The sequence below is a fragment of the Macaca mulatta genome, chromosome 13, assembly GCF_049350105.2.
Source record: "Macaca mulatta isolate MMU2019108-1 chromosome 13, T2T-MMU8v2.0, whole genome shotgun sequence".
In the NCBI taxonomy this organism is placed as follows: Eukaryota; Metazoa; Chordata; class Mammalia; order Primates; family Cercopithecidae; genus Macaca; species Macaca mulatta.
Genome location: NC_133418.1, coordinates 21,033,922 through 21,052,637, shown reverse-complemented (window position 1 = coordinate 21,052,637; position 18,716 = coordinate 21,033,922). Strand labels below are relative to the sequence as shown.

The window sequence follows — 18,716 nt, the reverse complement described above, 5'->3', positions numbered from 1 at the left end:
AACTTTGGCAAATTATTTAATCTTTCTGGCCTCAGTTTCCTTCCTGGGTAAAGTAAGACTAATAATAGTATTCACTTAATTTGAGAATTAGTTAAGTTACTCCATGTAAAGCACTACTAAAGGTATCTACACATATAGGATGTGCTTATGACTGTTAACAAAACAAATAAAATGCAAAGAGACCCTGCAGCCACAGGCCAGGACATACCTGGGTCCAGGGCCCTAAATATGCTGTGTCTGCTATGGCAAAAAGCTGCCTTTTTATCAGCACAGAGAATCCGTAGGAAGGTCAGGTTTGGGGTATCAGAAGCACTAAGCCCTATGGAGTTTAGTACCTCATCTTTAGGAGGTAAGGATTTCCTAACACTAAGAGGCTTGTAAAGCTGCAATAGGACCTGTGTGCAAATGCAAAGAGTAAGGGGGTCTCATTCACCCAGTGACTTCTGCTCATTCCATACAGCAAAGCTGAACTGAGCCTGTTTGGGGAGCTTCCCCAAGTGCTCCGGGGGTGGCTTCCCACTCTCCTCCTCTGGACGTAGCTTCACCATATCAACATGGGCTCTAGGGTCAGCTAAATCAGCCTTCAAAACCCCTGGTGGGATTTGGGTCCACCCAACTGCTCTGAGCCTCAATTTTCTCTTTTTCCTTCCTTCCTTCCTTTCCTTCCTTTCCTTCCTTCCTTCCTTCTTTCCTTCCTTCCTTCCCTCCCTCCCTTCCTTCCCTTTCCCTTCCTTCCTTCCTTCCTCCCTCCCTCCCTTCCTTCCCTTTCCCTCCCTCCCTTCCTTCCTTCCCTCCCTCCCTCCCTCCCTTCCCTTTCCCTTCCTTCCCTTTCTTTTCTTTCCCTTCCTTCCTTCTTTTTCTCTCTTTCCCTTCCTTCCTTCTTTTTCTATCTTCTCTTTCTTTCTTTTCATTCCTTCCTTCCTTCCTTTTCTTTTCCTTCTTTCCTTTTCTTTCTTTCTGTTCCTTCTTTCTTTCTTCTCTTTTCTTTCTTCTTTTCCTTCCTCCCTTCCCTTCCTTCCTTCCTTCCTTTCTCTCTTTCTCTCTCTCTCTCTCTCTCCCTCCCTCTCCCTCCCTCCCCCTCTCTCTCTCTCTCTCTCTCTCTGTCTTCTTTCTTTTCCTTCCTTCCTTCTTTTATGTTTTCAAGGTCATACTCTGTCACCCAGGCTGGAGTCCAGTGGCGTGATCTTGGCTCACTGCAACCTCCACCTCTAGGGTTCAAGCAATTCTTGTGCCTCAGCCTCCCAAGTAGCCAGGATTACACCACCATGCCCAGCTAATTTTTGTATTTTTTTTTTTTTAGTAGAGATGGTGTTTCACCATGTTGACTGGTCTTGAACTCCTGACCCCAAGTGATCCACCTGCCTCAGTCTCCCAAAGTGCTGGGATTACAGGTGTGAGCCATGGGGCCTGGCCACATCAGTTTTCTTACCTATAAATTGAAGATAACCAAAGTAGCCACCTCATAGGATTATGATTTGGTTCCTAACTGTTTAAAATTGTAATATCCTCTTGAGGAATAGTCCCCTTGGTCATTATGAAATGATGTTACTTATTCTGGGCAATATTCTTTGCTCTGAAATCAACTTTGTCTGATATTAACATAGTCCAGCTTTCTTTTGACTAGCATTAACATAGTGCATCTTTTCCCATCCATTTATTTTTAACCTACTTATACTTTTCTATTTGAAGTGGGTTTTTTGTAGGCATATAATTTGGTCTTGTTTTTTTATCCAGTCTGACAATTTCTGCCTTTGAATTCGGATATTTACATTTTAAGTGTTTATTAATATAGTCAGGTTTAAATATACCATTTTGCCATTTGTTTTCTATCTGAACAATCTTTTCATTCTTCCATACTTCTTCTTTTCCTACCTTATACATCTTTAATTTATCACAGTCTACTTTCAAATAATAGCAAATGACTTCACATATAGTCTAAGGACCTTACAATAGTGTACTTTCTTTTCTCCTCTCCTGGCCTTTATGCTATTGTCATGCATTCTATTTTTACGGATGTTATAAATCTCACACTACATTGTTATTATTTTTGTCTAAGCAGTCAGTTATCTTTTAAAGATATTTAAGTACTAAAAACATCATGTATTTATCCATATAATTACTACTTTTGGTGCTTTTCATGTCTTTGTATAAATCTATATTTCTATCTGGTATCATTTTCCTTCTGCCTGAAGAATTTTATTTAATATTTTTTATGATAAAGATCTGTTGGTGATAAATTCTCTCAAGTTTTGCAAGTCTGAAAAAATCTTTTTTATACCTTTGCTTTGGAAACATAATTTTGTTGCATGTAGAATTTTAGATTGATTTTCTTCTCTTTCAGTACTTTAAAGATGCCATTCTACTGTCTCCTTACTTGCCTTGTTTCTAATGAGAAATCTGTTGTCATCTTTATCTTGGTTTTTTACACATAATGATACAGGAGATAGAAATAAATTATTTAGGCAGATAGTGAGGGCAAATGAGTCCTCAGCAGAACTTCCCTTCTAACAAAAAGCAGCCCCAGAAATAATTTTTTTCTAACGAAGAGCAGCCTGAAAGATGGCGCCGCAAACATAGATAAGGAAGCTGGAAGCTTGCACGGGGACGTCGGCAGCTGTCCAGTGACGTCCAGTGTCTTGCAAACTGTTTAGCATACATATATTGTCCATTTTTTGATTGTTTCAGTCAGGAGAGTATATCTGCTGCCTGTTGCTGCATCTTGATCAGAAGTCTGCTAATGCTGAAACCTCAGGGCCTTGCAATTCCACGCACAGTGTACATACAGTACGGTGCTCCTCACATTACCTGGCTTCCTGGGAACATGTACCTACTACACTGTTCTGCACATAAAGAAAATTTAGCAATACTTAGCAATGATTCTTAATCAGCAGTCATTGGGGCTATGAGGTGCTTGCATGAATATGAATTATGAAAATTCCAACCAGTATTGTTCATTTAATGATCATATTGTGGACAATTTTTCTTTCTTGTGTAAAATCTCATTTCTCCCAGGTTTTATGCACAAAAACGAACAGATTATACCACAAAGGTAAAGATAGTTAGAAAAATTAGAACTCAGAAACAAAGGAATTAAAAGACTAAAATATGATTTAATTCCAGAGTTTCCCTTCTTTTTGTACTCTGCATGCATCTACCTCACTGCTAAGAATGTTCTTTAAGTAACAGAATATTACTCTTGCAACATTCAATCCAAAGAAAGCACAATTGCCAAGGTTCCTGTAGAAATAGCTAGTTTAAGACTTTCTCGTGATTTCCTAACACAGAGTGATAATGTTATTAAAATTGACCACCAAGTGTTATGGAAACATCAATTTGTGGAGAGAAAGAATCCTGGAATCCAAAGGTTTCCACAGAGCAGTTCAAGAGCAACAGTGCTGGGACCATGAATTCTCAGTGAGGCCAAATGTGAGGGGCTGCTGTGTGCACTCATTCCTCCCAGATCCAAGATAAACCAAGCAGTTAGAAACAACTGATCACTTTCTGTGTCAATGCTCAGGAGACATTTGAAGGCCTTTATCTCTTTCCCACTTTCAAATACAAATCTTAAGTCTCAAGGGCCAAATTAATAACATTCCACTGAAAACTAAATTATCATATTTTGGTCTCAACAGAAGCCAGATTTGGGTTTCTAGCAGGGCTGGAAAATCTATTCCCCGGAAACTCCAGCTTCTTTTGATCACCACAGACACACTCTGATGACCTGCAGCTCTCAACTATATATAGCAACACCCTTTCTGTTTGATCAGTGAGTCTGGGCTGTGTTTTGCAAACAATAGGCTACAACACATGAGCAGGTCATGAAATCAATTTACTGTATCATGACTCGCTTTTTAAAAAAATGACACAAAATAAGAAAATATGAGAGCACCTCACAATAGTAAGGCCAGTACTGTTTCATAAAATTTCTTTTTTCAGTTTCACATATGTGTGTTTGTAAATACTGGGTTGTAAAGATTTGTAAAGGAAAGCACACCATTTACTTCACGTTAAGGTCAAAAGAATTGGAAAACCACTGGTCTAGAAACTAATCAAGCATTCCGTGTTCAGCTGCTGGTGGGAGTGGAAATTGGTTTAACCTGTACTGACAATACCACTCATCATTTAACTCAGGGGTATCCAACCTTTTGGCTTCCCTAGGCTACACTGGAAGAAGAATTGTCTTGGGCCACACATAAAACACACAAACACTAATGATAGCTGACGAGCTAATTTTAAAAATTGCAAAAAAAGTCTCAAATGTTTTAAGAAAGTTTATGAATTTGTATTGGGCCACATTCAAAGCCATACTGGGCTGCATAAGGCCTGAGGGCCACGGGTTGGACAGGCTTGATTTATTTTTTTATTTTATTTTTTTCTTATACTTTAAGTTCTAGGGTACATGTGCACAACGTGCACGTTTGTTACATAGGTATGTGTACATGTGCCATGTTGGTGTGCTGCACCCATTAACCCGTCATTTACATTAGGTGTATCTCCTAATGCTATCCCTCCCCACTCCCCCCACCCCATGACAGGCCCCGGTGTGTGATGTTCCCCTTCCTGTGTCCAAGTGTTCTCATTGTTCAATTGCCACCTATGAGTGAGAACATGTGGTGTTTGGTTTTTTGTCCTTGTGATAGTTTGCTGAAAATGATGGTTTGCAGCTTCATTCATGTCCCTGCAAAGGACATGAATGCATCCTTTTTTATGGCTGCATAGTATTCCATGGTGTATATGTGCCACATTTTTTCAATCCAGTCTATCATTGATGGACATTTGGGTTGGTTCCAAGTCTTTGCTATTGTGAATAGTGCCACAATAAACCTATGTGTGCATGTGTCTTTATAGCAGCATGATTTATAATCCTTTGGGTATATACCCTGTAATGGGATGGCTGGGTCAAATGGTATTTCTAGTTCTAAATCCATGAGGAATCGCCACACTGTCTTCCAAAATGGTTGAACTAGTTTACAGTCCCACCAACAGTGTAAAAGTGTTCTTATTTCTCCACATCCTCTCCAGCACCTGTTGTTTCCTGACTTTTCAATGATCACCATTCTAACTGGTGTGAGATGGTATCTCATTGTGGTTTTGATTTGCATTTCTCTGTTGGCCAGTGATGATGAGCATTTTTTCATATGTCTGTTGGCTGCATACATATCTTCTTTTGAGAAGTGTCTGTTCATATCCTTCATCCACTTTTTGATGGGGTTGTTTTTTTCTTGTAAATTTGTTTGAGTTCTTTGTAGATTCTGGATAGTAGCCCTTTGTCAGATGAGTAGATTGCAAAAATTTTCTCCCATTCTGTAGGTTATCTGTTCACTCTGATGGTAGTTTCTTTTGCTGTGCCAAAGCTCTTTAGTTTAATTGGATCCCATTTGTCAATTTTGGCTTTTGTTGCCATTGCTTTTGGTGTTTTAGACATGAAGAACTTGCCCATGCCTATGTCCTGAATGGTATTGTCTAGGTTTTCTTCTAGGCTTTTTATGGTTTTAGGTCTAACATTTAAGTCTTTAATCCATCTTGAATTAATTTTTGTATAAGGTGTAAGGAAGGGATCCAGTTTCAGCTTTCTACATATGGCTAGCCAGTTTTCCCAGCACCATTTATTAAATAGGGAATCCTTTCCCCATTTCTTGTTTTTGTCAAGTTTGTCAAAGATCAAATAGTTGTAGATGTGTGGTATTATTTCTGAGGGCTCTGTTCTGTTCCATTGGTCTATATCTCTGTTTTGGTACCAGTACCATGCTGTTTTGATTACTGTAGCCTTATAATATAGTTTGAGGTCAGGTAGCGTGATGCCTCTAGCTTTGTTCTTTTGGGTTAGGATTGTCTTGGCAATGCGGGCTCTTTTTTGATTCCATATGAACTTTAAAGTAGTTTTTTCCAATTCTGTGAAGAAAGTCATTGGTAGTTTGATGGGGATGGCATTGAATCTATAAATTACCTTGGGCAGTATGGCCATTTTCACGATATTGATTCTTCCTATCCATGAACATGAAATGTTTTTCCATTTGTTTGTGTCCTCTTTTATTTCACTGAGCAGTGGTTTGTAGTTCTCCTTGAAGAGGTCCTTTACATCCCTCGTAAGTTGGATTCCTAGGTATTTTATTCTCTTTGAAGCAACTGTGAATGGGAGTTCACTCATGATTTGGCTCTTTGTTTTTCTCCTATTGGTGTATAAGAATGCTTGTGAGTTTTGCACATTGATTTTGTATCCTGCCTCTCAGACCACAGTGCAATCAAACTAGAACTCAGGATTAAGAAACTCACTCAAAACCGCTCAACTACATAGAAACTGAACAACCCACTCCTGAATGACTACTGGGTACATAACGAAATGAAGGCAGAAATAAAGATGTTCTTTGGAACCAATGAGAACAAAGACACAACATACCAGAATCTCTGGGACACATTTAAAGCAGTGTGTAGAGGGAAATTTATACCACTAAATGCCCACAAGAGAAAGCAGGAAAGATCTAAAATTGACTCCCTAACATCACAATTAAAAGAACTAGAGAAGCAAGAGCAAACACATTCAAAAGCTAGCAGAAGGCAAGAAATAACTAAGATCAGGCAGAACTGAAGCAGATAGAGACACAAAAAAACCCTTCAAAAAAATCAATGAATCCAGGAGCTGGTTTTTTGAAAATATAAACAAAATTGATAGACTGCTAGCAAGACTAAAAAAGAAGAAGAGAGAGAAGAATCAAATAGACACAATCAAAATGATAAAGGAGACATCACCACTGACCCCACAGAAATACAAATTACCATCACAGAATACTAGAAACACCTCTATGCAAATAAACTAGAAAATCTAGAAGAAATGGATGAATTCCTGGACACATACACCCTCCCAAGACTAAACCAGGAAGAAGTTGAATCCCTGAATAGACCAATAACAGCCTCTGAAATTGAGGCAATAATTAATAGTCTACCAACCAAAAAAAGTCGAGGACCAGACAGATTCACAGCCAAATTCTACCAGAGGTACAAGGAGGAGTTGGTATCATTCCTTCTGAAACTATTCCAATGACTAGAAAAAGAAGGAATCCTCACTAACTCATTTTATGAGGCCAGCATCATCCTGATACCAAAGCCTGGCAGAGACACAACAAAAAAACAGAATTTTAGACCAATATCCCTGATGAACATCAATGTGAAAATCCTCAATAAAATACTGGCAAACCGAATCCAGCAGCACATCAAAAAGCTTATCCACCATGATCAAGTGGGCCTCATCCCTGGGATGCAAGGCTGGTTCAACATATGCAAATCAATAAATGTAATCCAGCATATAAACAGAACCCAAGACAAAAACCACATGATCATCTCAATAGATGCAGAAAAGGCCTTCGACAAAATTCAACAGCCCTTCATGCTAAAAACTCTCAATAAATTAGGTATTGATGGGACGTATCTCAAAATAATAAGAGCTATTTATGACAAACCCACAGCCAATATCATACTGAATGGGCAAAAACTGGAAGCATTCCCTTTGAAAACTGGCACAAGATAAGGATGCCCTCTCTCACTACTCCTATTCAACATAGTGGTGGAAGTTCTGGCCAGGGCAATCAGGCAGAAGAAAGAAAGAAAGGGTATTCAAGTAGGAAAAGAGAAAGTCAAATTGTCCCTGTTTGCAGATGACATGGTGGTATATTTAGAAAACCCCATCATCTCAGCCCAAAATCTCCTTAAGCTGATAAGCAACTTCCGCAAAGTCTCAGGATACAAAATCAAGGCTTGATTTAAATACTTCATTCCCAAAAAGCAATCCCAGGTATGCACAAAAATAAGTTAGGTACCAAGGTACTAGAATGTTTTCTATAGTGTTGTTTATAATAGTGGAGCAATCTGACATAAGCTGAGGAATTGATTGAATGCATTATGGTACACCTACAAGATAAATGGCACCAGCTATGAAAATTTTACTTCAAAGTAAGGTTGTAGTAAAGAGTTGAAGCAATATCCATATAAAGTCCTAAGTGAATTAGGGGGATTATAACATTTAAAATACATACACACACTGCACAGAAAGAATATACTACAGACAGTAAGAATCATCTTTGAGAAGCATAATTTGGGGATATATTTACTTTTTTGTGCTTTTTTTTTTCTCAAAAATTTCTACAATGGATATACATTACTTTTGGAATTGATAAAAAGAATGCAATAAATGTGATTTCAAATAGACTTTGCTCAGCCAAGAAGCTGCCCTCCACAGATGATGCTCATTTTAGGCAATAGCAACAAACACTGAAGTCAGCAGTTAGAGGAAAAGGATTTCACAGGGCCCTATGTCTAGAGTAGCGGCAAAAATTAAGTGCAAGATGCACCCATATCTTGGTAAATTGTACAATAATTTCTCATGCCCCTCTCTTCTCAAGTCCCCATCTCCTAAACTAGACACACTAACACAAAAATTTGTCCCCAACAAATGAGCTGTCAAGATGGGTTGTTCAGGCTTTAGAGCTAATGAATGTCATCATTGCTGTCATTATGAGTAGTCTGTAGGCAACAGTGTTCTTTCTCCCTCCAAAAGTAACAATAAAATCATGTTTTGTTTTGTTTTTTTAAGTGTTCAGGGTAAAAAAAAATAATAAAGCAAGAAAAGATCAAGGGGGCCAAGTTTTGCGGATTAATTCCAAGTTTTAAGGGTAAGAAAGAAAACAGATACACAGGACTTTCTTTTCTTTTCCTGCCTTCCTTCCTCTTCCTTCCTTCCTTCCTTCCTCTTTCTTTCTCTTTCTTCCTTTTCTTTCTTTCCTTCTTTCTTTTTCTTTCTCTTTCTTTCTTTCTTCCTCTTTCTCTTTCTTCTTCCTTCCTTTCTTCCTCTTTCTCTTTTTTCTTCCTCTTTCTTTCTCTTTCTTCTTCCTTCCTTTCTTCCTTTTCTTTCTTTCTTCTTTCTTTCTTTTCCTTTTTATTCTTCCTTCCTTTCTTTCTTTCCTTTCTTCCTTTTCTTTCTTTCTTTTCTTTCTTTTTCATTCATTCATTCATTCATTCATTCATTCAATGTCTCTGCACATCGGTCTATCTGTCCATCTGTCTGTCAGCTGGTCATCACTCAGTCCACAGCTACCTCCTGAATATTCTACACAACAGTCAGATTTAGGCTGTAGTGATCAAGGACTTGGTTCCTGCCCTCACTGCCCTCATGGTCTAGCCTCAGTTTACTCATTTTTAAAATGGAAGTAAGTGAGAATAGCTGACATGAAGTGTCCATATGTGCCAAGCACCATGCTGCAGTGCTGCAGGCTGAGCCTCCATGTACTCCATGAGCTGCACCATGTGGTGCTGGGGCCTGAAGGCACCACAGAGTGCCTGCTGCAGTCAGCTGTGCAGACAGGCTCAGGGCCTTCTCTAGGTCTGGCTCCCACTTTTTCCCTTTATTCCTTTCCTCCCATGCCTGTCATGGTGTCCCTCAGTGCACCACAGACTCCCACACCCTCATCCTGCGTTCAGGTTCCCCTGCCTGGCAGGTCCTCCAGTCCCACCTGGAAGGCTCTTGCTCATTCCTTAAGTTGCTCAAGTGGCACTGCTTGGGGACCCTCCAGAGTTCACACTGAGTACTCCGAGCCCCTGCAGCTGCATAGGGTCTGCCTTGTCGTGCTGGGCTCTGCAGCCACCTGTCTACCTTGTACAATGGCAAGCAAAAGAGACCATGTGGTATGTCTTTTCTCCAAATCCCCAGCCTGGGCACATCAAGGAAACATCAGCTCCTACTCCTGGAGTCCATGTGTTAAGCATTTTATGCTCTTTGTCTCATAGAATTTAACTCCCACAACCTCTACAAGGGAAGGCTTGTTATCTCCATATTATGTATGGAAAAACTGAGGCATAGGGTGGGAATAACTGGCCCAAAGTCATGCCCAGGATTACTGGCTTCAAAGGCAGTAAATGTGTGTTGAAATACATTTTTTTGAAGCAAGATGTGCCTAGTCCTACAAGCCACAAAAAGAGATGGTCTTCAGTTTCCTCTCAGTAGCCCCCAGACTCAAGTCCACACTTCACTCCCAGGGAGTTCCAGCCTGAAGAAGATGCAGCGTGTGTGCATATGAGCTTAAAACAATTAGAAGATGCTCATTCTTTTCTTTCAACAAATATTTGTGCCTCTACAAATATCTCCATGCTAGGTGTCAAGTGGATTGGGAGTGGGGAGGAGAAGGGAAGGAACAAAAATGGAAATCAGGGCCATGATATTGTGATCTAATAAGAAATGTACATTTTGTTTCATCCCTGGTTCGTGGCACAGAGCTCCTAAAACATTTGTAATTTCCTGAGTGACAGGGATGCTAGAAGCATCCTTTGTTCTAAATTTGCTCTTTGACCCCGGTTCCTGACACAGAGTTCCTAAACCTCTTGGAATTTCCTGGGTGCTGGAGCATCTTTCGTTCTAATGAGGCAACTCCTAGTGGGCTACTACTGGACAGCTTCTGGATGGGGGCTGGTCATCAGAAATGCCAAGCCATGGTTAGAAGCTCAGAGCTTTTATCGCCCTCCCTGAAACCCCTGCCATCCTCCAGGAAGGTCAGAGGAGCTAGAGATTGAGTTAATAACTGATCATGCCTATGTGATGGAACCTCTATAAAAATCCCTAAAATAGTTCGAGAACAGCCTGACCAACATGGTAAAACCCCATCTCTACTAAAAGTACAAAAATTAGCTGGGCATGGTGGCACATGCCTTAATCCCAGCTACTCAGGAGGCTGAAGCAGGAGAATTGCTTTAACCCAGGAGGCGGAGATTGCAGCGAACCGAGATTGCACCATTGCACTCCAGCCTGGGCAACACAGAGAGACTCCATCTCCAAAAAAAAAAAAAAAAAAAAATCCCTAAAATATGTGGTTCAGAGAGCTTCCAGGGTTACTGAACACATCCTCATGCCAAGCAGAGCAGTGCACACCACCTCCAGAGGGACAGAAGCTCCTATGCTCAGAACCCTTCTGGACCTCAACCAATGTATCTCTTTATCTGGCTGTTTATCTGTATCCTTAATTATTTCCAGTAAACATTTAAGTGTTTCCCTGAGTACTGTGAGCTGTTGTAGCAAATTATTGAACCTAAGGAGAGGGTCATGGGAACTCCTGATTTATAGACAAGTGAGGCAAAAGTGTGGGTAGACCACGGTATGACTCACACCTGTAACTCCAGCACTTTGGGAGGGTGTGATGGGAGGATGACTTGAGGCCAGGAGTTTGAAACCAGTCTGGGCAACATAGTGAGATCCTCATCTCAACAAAAAATAAATTAGCCGGTGTAGTGGTATGTGCCTGTAGTCCTAGCTATTTGGGAGGCTGACGAAGGAGGATTGCTTGAACCCGGGAGTTCAAGGCTACAGTGAGCTGTGATTGTGCCACTACACTTCAGCTTGTGTGACAGTGAGACCCTGTTTCAATAATAATAATAACAGTGCAGGTAACCCAGAGAAGCATTATTGGTGACTAGCATCCAAAGTTGGGGGAAGACTTATGGAACTGAGGCCTTAATCTGTGGAGTCTGCATGCACTCCAGGTAGTCGTTCTCAGAATAAATTAAATTGTAGAGCAGGTTTCCCCAGTCCCCAGGCCACGGACTGGTACCAGACTATGGCCTGTTAGGAACCAGGCCACACAGCAAGAGGTGAGTGGTGGGAGCGAGCATGACCGCCTGAGCTCCACCTCCTGTCAGTTCAGCGGCATCATGAGATTCTCCATTGTGAACTGTGCACGTGAGGGATCTAGGCTGCACGCTCCTTATGAGAATCGAAAGCCTGAGGATCTGAGGCAGAACAGTTTCATCCCAAAAACATCTCCCCTACCCCGCACCCCCCACCCCCAAAACCATCCGTGGAAAAATTGTCTTCCGCAAAACCAGTCCTTGGTGCCAAAAAGGTTGGGAGGCCACTGTTGTAGAGCACCCCATTGGTGTCCACAGAGAACTAGAGAACCGGTTGTTATGGAAAAGCCACACGTCTGGTGTCAGAAATACTGTGAGCAGAGGACACAGCATTTGCCTTCTAGGGCCCTCTGCCCCAGGCTGCTCAGGAGCTCCGGGACGCAGAGCTCTGTGAGGCAGCGTGCCCGGGCAGCTGGCATTCCAGCATGGACTGCGTCTTCTCTAACAGCGTGGGGCCATTTCCGCACTGCTGGGTGGTCCTCGGCAGCACGGGTGAACATGACAGGCTGGATCACTGGAGAGCAGGCAAGGGTGGTTGTTCCGGGTGGCACTGCCAGGGCTCAGCATGGACCCAGGGGAAATATGGCCTCCCAGAATGAGCACTGAGGCCAGGACGAAAGGACGAGGGTTAGGATGACAGGGGCACAGGAGGGTCTCTGGGCAGAGGCTATGAAGGCCTGGGGTTGAGATACCCCTGGGCCTGCCTGTCTGTGAACTGTGAGAAAGGGAATGAGCCACGGGAGCCCAGAGGACCAGGAGCCTGTAGGGGGTTCTGAGCGAGCACTCAGGCTGAGTCACCTGTCAAGGCCACAGTGTCTGGGCTCAGGGCCCCCAGCAGTGCCCCAACCCCCCACTGTGTGGGCTGCCCCTGCCTGCGGGGCCACTTCAGGTCGTACCCCCGCCTGCTGACCTAACTTTCTTACTCTACTCCCGAATCCCTGGGCTGTGTTCCCTGCTGCTCCCAGCCTGCGGATTGAAGGGACAGCCACCTCCTGGAGACACAGGTAGAAACCAGCCCCCTGGCAGGGCCCTCCTTAGCTAAGGATAGTCACATCGTGCCATTGTCTCAGCTGCCTTGGAGGACCTCAGCTCCTGGCCAGCTGCACCCTAGGCCAGCTATTATTTTATTCTCCATTCCCTTTCTTTTCCATGTGGACCCCACACAACATCACCATAGGAAGGAAGCAGACATGTCCCACCCCCAACCATCATCAGGGACACATCTTCACTCAGCCGCCTAAAAGAAATGATCACACTGGCTTTCAGGTGGACAAACACCATGGATCGCATGGGAGAGGCCCTCAGGCTCTGCCCGCACCTCTGTCTCTTATGAAGGCTCAGCCCCTCTTCACCGTTGCCCCTCTGTGCGGTCCGTTAGCTCCATACGGACGGCAGGGAATCGGCTTTCCGGAAACTCATCCTTTCCCTTTTATTTTCTACAGCTGCCCTTGACTTGCCCTTGACCCATTCTCTACTGAGAATGGGTCTTCGTCTTCCCCTTCACGTTCAGAGGTGCTGTTTTTAAGCAAATATTCGATGAAGTTCAGCATTAAATTCAGACCAAAGACCAACAGGGGCTCCCTCTTTCCATTCTCCTCTGGGGGTGTGATCTGGAGTTCCAGTAGCTGCCACATCTGGCCTGCATTCGAATGAAGTGCACAGTTGATCCTGCAGTTCTGCCGTGCCACCGCGTCACAGGTCCACAGCCTCATGCTACATGTCCTGCCCTCAGACACCCAACTTGGGTTCACTTTGTCATGGGCTCTGGACCCTCACATGGGTGTGGACACCTGTGGAGACCTGCAGAGCCCTGCAGGGCCTCTGTTCTCATGGTTGCACACAGATCCAGCTGCCGTCAGAGTCCCCCTCAACTCCCTCAAATACTAACATTGGGATTACTCACACCTTGTGCTTCTCACTGCACAATCCAGTCTGAGACTGGGGCTGGGGACACACCAGGAAGTCTCTGAATGCTCTGCCTCCTGTGTCCTCACCCAGGGTGAGGGAAACCCTCGGGGTAATTTCCTGTGTTCTCCCAAGGGATTAAAACATTGGAGCAGAGCTTTGATCATCTGAACCTTCAGTGACCCTTTCCCATACTGTCCACTACTACCTTTGCCCCACCAAGTTTCATGATGTTTATTGCGTGCCTCCATGGGCCAGGCAAGCATTTTACAAACATGTTCTCTATCAGTCCTGGCAGCATCATATGAGGGAGACACACAAGACTACGAGGCTGGTCAGGAAGGAACCCAGAGTCATGGGCAGTTGGGATTTCTATTCGACTCTGAAGCATGTTCTCTGCCCGCCCCACAGTGCTCCCCCAGGGTGGGTTGTATCGTGGGGACCCACAGGGGCTGCAGGCCTTGGGGCTCACCATGCCTCCAGTGCACTCGCGGCAGTCCTGCAGGCAGCGGATGTTCTCCCAGGTGCTGTAGGCCTTCAGCCCCGCCACCAGAGCCTGCAGTGAGTGACTGTTGACCAGCTCCTTTCCCTGGAAGACATCCTCATCCACGAGGGCCCCGGCATACCTGCGGGACAAAGCAGAGACGTGTGATGGAAGTGGCGGTACACCCAGCACATGTGTGAAGGAGCATTATCTGTGAAGTGCTATAATGCTATTTGAGGAAAGAATATGATGTCAATGATGCATATTTTAAACTGTAGATAGTCACTAAAAAATAACATTTAAGACACTACCTGCGGAATACTAAAAATTATTCAATTAGTCAACGAAACACAGGAGCAGAGGGAAAAGGGAACAAATAACATATGGGATAAATAGAGAAAAAGTTGCAGGATAATATTCTAAAACTCTATGTTTGTTGATAGCTACATTAGGTGCAAATGGTTTAAACAGTACTATTTAATTTGGAGATTGTCAGACATGATTTTTAAAAAATCAAGATTCAACTAGATGCTTTATACAAGAAAGCCACTCAAAATACAAAGACAAATAGGTCAAAAGAAATATAAGAAAAAAATTTATACCTGCAAACACTAACCACAGGAATAGCAGAGGCTTGTGGGCATCTGATGTAGACCTCAAGGTTAAACCTGCTTCTCCAAAGTCTACCAAAGTCTTCATGGGTCTGTCAAAACTGTCACCCTGCACCATGACTGTACCTGCAACCATGAGTCTCCACCACATCGCTCTCCCATTGGAAAACCTCTCCTTTGCTTTCTTTTCAAGTTTACTTTTCTTCCAATCCATTTATAGGCCTCACTACTCACGCTGACATCTGTCTAGGCACTCCTTGACTCCGCACAAAGTGGCCCCTAGGCTCAACTCTCCTCTTATTTTGGTCTACACACATACGATCATGTTCCAAATTATTTTCTTTTATCCACACACACAAAAAAGTTTCACATGCCTCTTGTATTTGTAACTTTGTAATTCCACTTCCCTTGGAAATTCTGTACCTTACAACAATAAACTATACCTCAATTCCACTCCCCCATTCACTTTGCTACTGTTGAGATTTTATATATAAAGATATGTATACATCTTATATATATAGATACAGATCCTCTGCATGTGTTATAAACCCCATGGCTATTTTTGCTTTAAACAACTTATCTTCTTCCCTAATCAACAATATTGAGAAATAATATATTACAATGATGCATTCATTCAAAGTGCACCACTTGAAGAGTTTTGACAACCGTACACACATCCATGAGAATAGCATCACAATCAAGCTACAGAACAAAATGCCTCATGTCTTTTTGCAGTCCATTCCTTTCTTTACTCCCACCCCAAGGCAACCACTGATCTGTTCTTTGACACTATAGATGAGACGTGTTTTAAGTAAACTGAATTGCAGAGTATGTGTTGTCTTGCTTCTTTCAATCAGCATGCTGTTTTGAAATTCATCCACATTACAATATGTATTTATAGTTGTTCCGTTTTATTGCTAGTAGTACTCTAGTCTATGTAATGCACTCATCACATTCATTTATGCATTCACTTGTTGATGAACATTTTGGTTGTTTCCAGTTTGGGACTATTGCAAATAAAACTGTTAGGAAAATTCACGTACAATTCTTAGAGAAAATACATGTCTTCATTTATCTTGAGAAAATATATTGAAGTGAAATGGCTCAGTCATATGGTAGATGCATTTCAAACTTTTTAAGAACCTGCCAAATAATTTTTCCAAAGTAGTTATGCAATTTTACACTCCTCCCAGCGGTGTATAATAATTATAGTTGTTCTACATTCCTGCCAACAATTGGTCTTTACAGTCTTTTTAATGTTAGTCATTCTAGTGTATATGTAATGGTATCTCCTTATGGTTTGAATTTGCATCTGTAAAATGGAGATATAATTTCCTATTTCATAGGGTTGTCGGGAAAACTGAGGCTCAACTGAGGTAAACCTACCTAAGTCAAGGTCCCATATGTGTTAGGGTTGAGCTAGGATTTAAACCCAGGCCTCTCTATTCCTAAATAGCATGCTCTTTTCATTATAAACAATGTTCCTGTCAGTGCCCTGAGCAAGTTTTTGGCATTTTCATCTATGCTATATTATCATCACCCATGCTCCAGGCTGTGACATTAACAAAACGTATACATGATTCCCCATTGATCTCTCCAATCACACACACCCCCACCTCTCCCCATTCCCCAGGGGTGGAAATAGGTGGGAAATAAGAAACAAATAGTCTTTAAGAAATGGATTGTGAGAGACCCCAGCCAAGCTTCCAGCTGCCAGATGGAGAGGTGCACCAGTGGCTCTTATTCTTTGTTGTACCCTTATATTTGTTTAACCAAGGAGTCTGAGAAGTCTTCCATGTTCAGTGTGTTTTAGAGTACAGGAGGAGCATGTCTTAAGAAAATCTGATATGAGAAACCCATGGTGACCCAAAACATAAATTAGGAAATAGGGATTCTGGAGGCAAAATTATTTCTCATTTCTAAACGTGTTTATTTAATAGGTGATGTCTCAAGAAATGCAAGGTATTTGTTTATGGATTACATCCATTCAAAGAACAGATTAAACAAAGTGTTAGAACTGTATTAGTCTGTTTTCACACTGCTAATAAAGACATACCTGAGACTGGGTAATTTATAAAGCAAACAGGTTTAACAGACTCACAGTTTCACATAGCTGGGGAGGCCTCACAATCATGGTGGAAGGCAAAAGGTACGTTTTACATGATGGCAGGCAAGAGAGAGAGTGAAAGCCAAGTGAAAGGGGAAACCCCTTGTAAAACAATCAGATCTCATGAGACTTATTCACTACCACAAGAAGAGTACAGGGGAAACTGCCCACATCATTCAATTAGCTCCCACTGAGTCCCTCCCACAACACATGGAATTATGGGAGCTACAATTCAAGATGAGATTTGGGTGGGGACACAGCCAAAACATATCATTCCACACCTGGCCCCTCCTCCCAAATCTCATGTCCTCACATTTCAAAAGCAATCATCCCTTCCCAACAGTCCCCCAAAGTCTTAAGTCACTTCAGCATTAACTCAAAAGTTTACAGTCCAAAGTCTCATCTGAGACAAAGTAAGTCAAAGCAAGTCCCTTCTGCCTATGAGCCTGTAAAATCAAAAGCAAGTTAGTTACTTCCTAGATACAATGGTGGTACAGGCACTGGGTAAATACAGCTGTTCCAAATGGGAGAAATTGGCCAAAACAAAGGGCTACAGGTGCCCTGTAAGTTCAAAATCCAGTGGGGTGACCAAATCTTAAAGCCCCAAAATGATCTCCTTTGACTCTTTGTCTCACATCCAAGTCACACTGATGCAAGAGGTGGGTTCCCATGGTCTTGGGCAGCTCTGCTCCTCTGGATTTGCAGGGTACAGCTCCCCACCCCAGTTACTTTCACAAGTTGGTGGTGAGTGCAGCAAGTGCATGGTGCAAGCTGTCAGTGGATCTACCATTATGGGGTCTGGAGGACACAGCTGTACTAGGCAGTACCCCAGTGGGGACTCTGTGTGGGGACTTAAACCCCACATTTCCCTTCCACATTACCCTAGCAAAGGTTCTCCATGAGGAGCCCCGCGCCTGCAGCAAACTTATGCCTGGACATCCAGGCATTTCCATACATTCTCTGAAATCTAGGCAGAGGTTTCCAAACCTCAATTCTTGACTTCTGTGCACCTGCAGGCTCAACGCCACATGGAAGGTACTACCCCCTTTAGAGGGGCTTGTACCTCTAAAGCCATGGCTCCAGCTGTACCTTTGCCCCTTTGAGCCTGAAGCAGCTGGGATGCAGGGCACAAAGTCCCTAGGCTGCACACAGCAGGAAGACCCTGGGCCTGGCCCATGAAACCATTTTTTCCTCCTAGGCCTCCCAACTTGTGATGGGAGGGGCTGCTGCAAAGGTCTCCGACATGCTCTGGAGACATTTTCCCCATTGTCTTGGGGATTAGCATTTGGTTCCCATTACTTATGCAAATTTCTGCAGCAGGCTTGAATTTCTCCTCAGAAAATGGGTTTTTCTTTTCTATTGCATCTTCAGGATGCAAATTTTCTGAGCATTTATACTCTGTTTCCCTTTTAAAACAGAATGCTTTTAACAGCACCCAAGTCATCTCTTGAATGCCTTGCTGCCTAGAAATTTCTTCCACCAGATACCCTAAATCATCTCCCTCAATTTCAAAGTTCCACATATCTCTAGGGCTGGGGCAAAATGCCACCAGTCTCTTCACTAAAACATAGAAAGAGTCACCTTTACTCCAGTTCCCAACAAATTCTTCATCTCCATCTGAGTCCACCTCAGCCTGGATTTCATTGTCCATATCATTATCACCATTTTGGTCAAAGCCCTTTTAACAAGTCTCTAGGAAGTTCCAAACTTTTCCCCATTTTCCTTTCTTCCTCTGAGCCCTCCAAACTGTTCCAAACTCTGCCTGTTACCCAGTTCTAAAGTCACTGGCTACGTTTACAGCAGCACAACACTCTCCTGGGACCAATTTACTCTATTAGTCCGTTTTCACACCACTGATAAAGACATACACAAGACTAGGTAATTTATAAAGAAAAACAGTTTTAATGGACTCACAGTTCCATGTGGCTGGGGAGGCCTCAAAATCATA

The 18,716-nt window shown here is 42.7% G+C and overlaps 1 protein-coding gene across 1 annotated transcript in view; it reads right to left on the bottom strand.

Annotated features, from left to right (window-relative positions):
* Positions 1-18,716, bottom strand: part of LOC100427170 (acyl-CoA oxidase like) — a 265,642-nt gene that overhangs the window by 45,664 nt on the left and 201,262 nt on the right. Inside the window, exon 12 of the mRNA XM_077958995.1 lies at positions 14,039-14,192. Coding sequence (XP_077815121.1) covers positions 14,169-14,192 — 24 coding nt within the window. The 3' untranslated portion in view covers positions 14,039-14,168. The remainder of the gene's footprint in view (positions 1-14,038; positions 14,193-18,716) is intronic.